This window comes from Bidens hawaiensis, unplaced genomic scaffold, assembly GCF_021521415.1.
Source record: "Bidens hawaiensis isolate Kalapana, Puna unplaced genomic scaffold, B.hawaiensis_p1.1 tig00030670_1, whole genome shotgun sequence".
NCBI lineage: Eukaryota > Viridiplantae > Streptophyta > Magnoliopsida > Asterales > Asteraceae > Bidens > Bidens hawaiensis.
In genome coordinates, this window is record NW_027495123.1 from 133,770 (window position 1) to 139,946 (window position 6,177).

General features: G+C 35.7%; 2 protein-coding genes and 1 long non-coding RNA gene across 3 annotated transcripts; 2 read left to right on the plus strand and 1 right to left on the minus strand.

The window, feature by feature from the left end:
* The first annotated feature begins 321 nt into the window (after positions 1–321).
* Positions 322–843, plus strand: LOC143580841 (uncharacterized). Its single transcript, XR_013143729.1, has 3 exons — positions 322–406; positions 490–570; positions 656–843. It is a non-coding gene; the product is annotated as an uncharacterized LOC143580841 (long non-coding RNA).
* Positions 844–1,114: 271 nt separating this feature from the next.
* Positions 1,115–2,261, minus strand: LOC143580835 (uncharacterized). Its single transcript, XM_077063767.1, has 3 exons — positions 1,939–2,261; positions 1,355–1,652; positions 1,115–1,272 (listed from the first exon to the last, which is right to left on the minus strand). The coding sequence occupies exons 1-3, from the start codon at positions 2,215–2,217 to the stop codon at positions 1,115–1,117; spliced, it is 735 nt and encodes a 244-aa protein (XP_076919882.1). The 5' UTR covers positions 2,218–2,261.
* Positions 2,262–3,992: 1,731 nt separating this feature from the next.
* Positions 3,993–6,065, plus strand: LOC143580842 (uncharacterized; the record flags this gene model as incomplete). Its single annotated transcript, XM_077063772.1, has 5 exons — positions 3,993–4,214; positions 4,321–4,467; positions 5,487–5,585; positions 5,664–5,855; positions 5,946–6,065. Coding segments are annotated over exons 1-5 (780 nt in total), but the record flags the coding sequence as incomplete, so codon positions are not given.
* Between the last annotated feature and the right edge of the window lie 112 nt (positions 6,066–6,177).

A 6,177-nucleotide genomic window follows, 5' to 3' on the forward strand; every position in this document is an offset into this window, starting at 1 on the left:
TTCTAAAGCTCGAGCACGGCTCGTTAGTCATATTTTCAAGCTCGGGCTCAGCTCGTTTATTAGTTTTATTAATTAGTTTATATACGTTTTTAATTATTTTTATAGACGAGGCTGAACGAGCCTAGACGTCTAAACAAGCTTCCCATACAAGCTCGGGCTCGATTACTAAACGAGCTTTATTTGAGGCTTGGGCTGGACTCGAGCTTGAAAAAGCGCAGTTCGTTTTGAGCTTTTTATCTATCCGGTCTCGAATAGCTTGCAAGTGGCTCGGCTCGTTTGCAATTCTAACGGTTTTCAATGTCTGACATGATCACTGGGTTGTGATTGCAGGTCAAACTTGTCCATTTCACCTGATGATGGCTGGTTGCCAATTGCCAGTATTCTACTGTGCATTCTTCACATTCAGGTAACATAATAACTCGTAATATCCAATTGTGTATGAGTTGTTAATCTGAATGCATCGTTGCTTATAAGTTATATCATTGGCAGTTGGAAGCCAGCATCAAGAACGGAGATATTCAGAACTTTCCGTTATTAAGTGGGAAGAAAGATGATAGAATCTCGGAACAGGTACTACTTACAAGTTAAATCTGATAATATATTGCAAAGCTCGGTTATGTTTATGATCACGGGTCTAATGGTTTTGGTTTATTAGGAGACAAGAAAAGATGAACAAAACCTACCTTCTGCAAATGATGAACTGAGAAATAAACTTCGGAATTGGGGTATCCCTAAAAAACGAACACGACAAGTTGATCATTTGGATGAAGAACAAGAGGAAGATAAAGCGGAATAGGTGTTTTCATCCATACTAAAATGGTTTTGAATTTAAGTTGTGTCAATTTGATTCATTAATCGGACACAATGTAGTCCTTTTACCATTCCATATACGATGTCACATATCTAGTTTGACTCACATACGTGACTTTAAGCCGTCAATCAGTGCTACAACATATCGTGCGTGAAACACCACTCATGTATCAACTTTTCTCTCATGTTGTTTGCTGACAAAATTCAGCACATACACGACATGGAGTCACGTAGATCTGTTTAATTCAATCTTCGTGTTTGCTACTTAAGTCGGTCAGTTTAGACAGCTTTTTTTTGTTACATTTTAGTTTCTTGTTTCAAGTGGAAATGGACTCAAAATCCCCATCTTATAACAGATATCTAAACCAACAGCAGCTAAAAGAAAGATAATAACATTCTCATAAACACAAACTGCACCGCTTAACGCATCCATCGACGATTGCCCATCCAATGTAGCAACTCCTACATCATAAATTTAACACTTTGGTGAATGTGTATAATGAAATTTGATCATTTGAAGGTTGGTAAATGCTATAAATAATACCTTTGACAATGCCAAAAGCCGCAGATGCTCCGGTTTTGAGATGAAAATCATCCATATCTCTTCGAATTATATAACGATAGGTTGCACCATACAATGCACAGGTGATTATGATGATTGCGGTTGAAACTGTTAGGTCGTATGTGTCGGTAACATGAGTTAATGAAATGGGCAAGCTTGCTAAGGTGCCAACAATGGCGGAAATGCATGCAGCTTTTACAGATTCCAGTTTCTCCTTCATGGGATTCGTTTCTGTCTCTCCAATCTCAGTTTCTGATACTTGTTTCCGAAGTCGTGCGATCTTCAATGGAAACCAACATTTGTTATGGAGCCAGCTACACACACCGTTTTAAACGGCCATCTGGATTGAGGCCAGGTGACCGCTTTGACCAAAAGATTTCAAAGTTCGATCATAACGGCTGCTCTGACTAATAATTTTAAGAGTTTGACTATGGTCAACGGCCGTCCGGATATTGTTCAAATGGGGTTTTGACCAATAATTTGCAAAGTTAACTTTTTTGGTCCAAACGGCATTTTAAGTGTTTCGTGGACAGTTGTTTGATGGTTAAACAAAGAAGAAAACAAACCTCAGATTCAAGCTGGTTGATGTATTCCATCGTCTTCCTGGCTTCGGGTTCATGTTTCTTGATTTCATTAGATTCATTTCTCGGTTTAGCTTTATCGAATTCATCTAATAGAACCCGACCGACACTGTTTTTACGGGCTTTCAAGCTTTTTGTATCACCAACACCATTGATATTAAGAGGGTTGCTGCATTTGATGGCCAATGAAGGAAATGAAAGAGGCTTCAATCTTGAGTGGAATGGAGTATTTGCAGCAGCAATGGGAGTGAGTGTGGTTGCCATGTTATGTGGATAAGTGACTTGCTATTTTATGGTTGTTAGCCAATTGGAGATGACAAATTTGCATTATTTTCTTTTCTATTTTATTTGTTTTATTGGTTTAATATATTAATATAAATTAAAAATATATGACTTGATATTTTAGTTGAAAACAAAGCTTTTCTTGCTTTTCAAGTAGGGATGGGATATTTTTCCGAATACCAATATCCGTACTCGCACCTGCTTATTCGGTACGGGTACGGCTACTCGGATATACTGATTTTAGGTACGGGTACTTTCGGGTATAAGTACGAGTATTACGGATTCTTGATACCCGTTTGAAATACGTAGAGGCTTTTATTGGGATTTCCAAAACTCATAACTCTAACCGTGTTTTTATTGCGATATCCTCAAGGCTTCAAGTGGGCTTTACAAAACCATTGCTAATCAAAATATTAAGTCTGATCAAACCAATAAAACCATGGTTCACTTCTCTTATTCTTCTTTCGATCAATAAATAGTAGCTATCACCATAAATGGATTTTATATTATGGTTGATTTGTTTCATTTTTAGTTTTGGTATTATGCTTTGGTTATGGTATTATAGTTTTGGTATTGTATATAATTGATTGTCGGTACCGTACCGATATCGACACCAAGTTTAGTGGAGATTTTTTTTTAAAGAAGAGAAAAGTGGTATCAAAGCGAGTACTGTACCCGTACCATAAAATTCGGTATGTGTATATGTACCAAGATTTACTTATTTTTGGTACGGGTAGTTCAGGTACATGCATGGGTACAAATACGATACCAATCTCATCCATACTTTCAAGTAACTTCTTTGGATCAAACCAAACTCATACTTCATCATCAAATACAAATGTAAGAAAATAGGATTATAATCTAAATCCAACTTTAATATAACAAATGAACTTTGTAAATAACTTGAAAACAAATCATAATAGGCTAGGTTAGTCAAACGACTTGGCGATCTCTGCTTTTTCGATACAACTTTTGCATGACTAGTCGCATTTCATTTAATAATTTCTTGCTTTTCTATGCAACTTTCCAGTTTAGTTCACAACATCGTCTATCTTTCTCTTACATTTTCACCCGATCTCACCCATGAAGACAGATTTTTCACCCCCTCTCTGCTCGCTATTTCCTCCACTCCTTTCTTTCTCTCACATAAGGCCTTAATGCATTAAAACCAAAGCTTTATACCCAAATTTATTGGTCAATATTTTTAAGCACATGCATTTCAAACCTTAATGTAAAACTAAAAATAGCCCATAACTAAACTAAACTAAACCCATAGACAAACCGAAAATCGAAAAAAACTTAAACCTAACATTTTTTAAAGTTGGGTGTGTAAACGAGTCAAGTCACTTGTGATCTACTAAAGTATGGCTCCAAAAAAGCTCGAATTGAGGCCGAGCTCGAGCTTAAAAATAGGTTTTTTTTAATACACAAGCGAAATCTTCACTCATTGAGTTTGAGCCCCGGGTTTTTATATACATTTTTAGTATATTTATTATATGATGATAATTATGAAAAAATAACTAAACAAAGTATATTATGTTACATATGAGTTTATAGTTAAGAAAAATATGGATATATATAATCTAATTAAAAAATAATAAATGAGCCAAGCTTGAAACTCCACTAAGAAGCTAAACTTAAGTTATAGAATTGAAGTTCGAGCTCTCTTCTAAATTAAATAAGCCGAGCCCGAACCATCTCAAACTCATCTTATTCATAGGGCAGATAATAATAAGCGGGATTCGCCTTTTTAAAACATGTTTACACTTGTTACAAAATTACTCACTCCTAATAAACTCTTTACGCCAAACAAAACCTTCACATTCTACTCAATAATGGCCGCCACTACAAATCCGCATCCTAAACGGGTCGGAACCCACAACGGAAGCTTCCACTGTGACGAAGCACTCGGCTGCTTCATGATTCGCCTCACCAACAAATTTTCCGGAGCCGAAATTGTACGTACAAGAGACTCTCAGGTATGCACACCAAGTGTTTGATAAAATGCCCAAGTGGAAAAATTAATTTTTTTAGTAAAAAAATGTGTTTTTGATGGAATTTGGGTGTTGGGTACTTGGGTTTCAGGTGTTGGAGGGTCTTGATGCTGTTCTTGATGTGGGTGGCGTGTATGACCCGAGTCGGGATCGGTTTGATCATCACCAAAAGGGGTTTGATGAGGTGTTTGGACATGGGTTTACTACTAAGCTTAGTAGTGCTGGGCTTGTTTACAAGGTATGGATCACAAGCTTTGTTCATTCATTTATGTTCGTTGGTTTACGAATTACGATTAAGTTCTGGTTCGTGTACGTTTGTTAATATATTTATGTAAATATTTTTGGCTAGTTACAACTTACAACTTAGTTTAGTTTTAATCGGTTTTTAGGACCAACACATTGTTCTTCACATTGCTTTTAACAGGTTTTAGTTTAGTTATATTCGTTCATTTATGTTTGTTTACATTCGTAAACTGTTTGGTTATACTGTTAACGAACGAACATGAACATGCTCATTTTATTGATGAACGGATGCGAATAAGAAACCATGTTTGGTTAATTGCTCGTGTTTGATTGTTTGTTTGGTAAGAGTTAAGCAAATGAACATTAACATGCTCTGTTGATGTTCGTTCGGTTATAGTTCAGTTATATATATTCATCTATGTTTGTTTACGATTAAGTTAGGTTCGTTTACGTTCTTTACTTCTTTAACATATTCATTTTAAGTATTTAGGCCAATTACAACTTAGTTTAGTTTTAGTAAATTTTTAGGCCAACACATTGTTCTTCACATTATTTTTAACAAGTTTTAGTTTAGTTGTGTTCGTTTACGTTCGTGAACCGTTCGTTTATACCGTTAACGAATGAACATGAACTTGCTTATTTTCTTTATGAACAGAGTCAACGGACACTAAGAAGAAAACACTGTTTGTTTAGTTGTCCGTGTTCGATCGTTTTTCGGTTAGTGTTAAGCAAACGAACATTAACATGCTCTGTTAATGTTCATTTGGTTTTAGTTCAGTTATATTAGTTCATCTATTTGTTGTTTTCGTTCGTGAAGCGTTCGGTTATACTGTTAATTAACGAAAATAAACGAACATGAACATGCTCATTTTCTTAATGAACGGACATGAGCAAGAAAACCCCGTTCGATCATTTGTTCGGTTAGAGTTAAACAAACGAAGGGAACATGTTGATACGTGTTTGTTTACAAACCTAGTAAATGTCTAATAATTAATAAGTGGTTTTCTTTTATAGCATTTTGGTACAGAGATAATTGCAAAAGAGCTTCAGGTTGATGAAGGGCACCCTGATGTGACTCGCTTATATTTAGCCATTTACAAAAGCTTCATGGAGGTGATGATTATAATACAAATATATATATTTTTTCTTTCTTTTTCCTCAAAAAATAATCTTTGTTTCTTTGTAAAACAGGCCATCGATGCAACTGATAATGGAATCAGTCGATACAACACTGATCAACCTCCAAAATACGTCAACAATACCCACTTGTCAGCAAGAGTTGGAAGGCTCAATTTGGATTGGACCGATCCCGACCAGTCTTCTGAGAAGGAAAACGAAGCCTTCCAACGTGCAATGGCTCTAGCCGGCACTGAGTTTTTAGAAGTAAGTTTTAACTTTTAATAAATAAAACTTTTAACATAAAGCTCTTTCTAGTTGGTTCGATAACTTAGATTTAACTTGTGGTGTACACAGAGTGTTCGGTTTCATATAAAATCATGGCTCCCGGCTCGCTCAATCGTCATGGAATGTCTTGCAGCAAGAACTAATGTTGACCCGAGTGGAGAAATCATGGTTTTGGATAGATTTTGCCCTGTAAGTTTAATAACTTGATAAATGAATTCTTATATTTTCGTATATATATATTTTTTCGTTTTGCTGCTAATATGATTTGATATTCGTGTCAAAAGTGGAAGCTTCACTTATT

Bases quoted from the DNA above. Each gene is read 5' to 3' on its own strand.
- LOC143580835 (XM_077063767.1), bottom strand. From the start codon at position 2,217: ATGGCAACCACACTCACTCCCATTGCTGCTGCAAATACTCCATTCCAC. The intron at 1,653-1,938 runs GTTTGTTTTCTT...TTTCCATTGAAG, and splicing joins TCAACCAGCTTGAATCTGAG to ATCGCACGACTTCGGAAACA. The intron at 1,273-1,354 runs GTATTATTTATA...TTTATGATGTAG, and splicing joins GGCTTTTGGCATTGTCAAAG to GAGTTGCTACATTGGATGGG.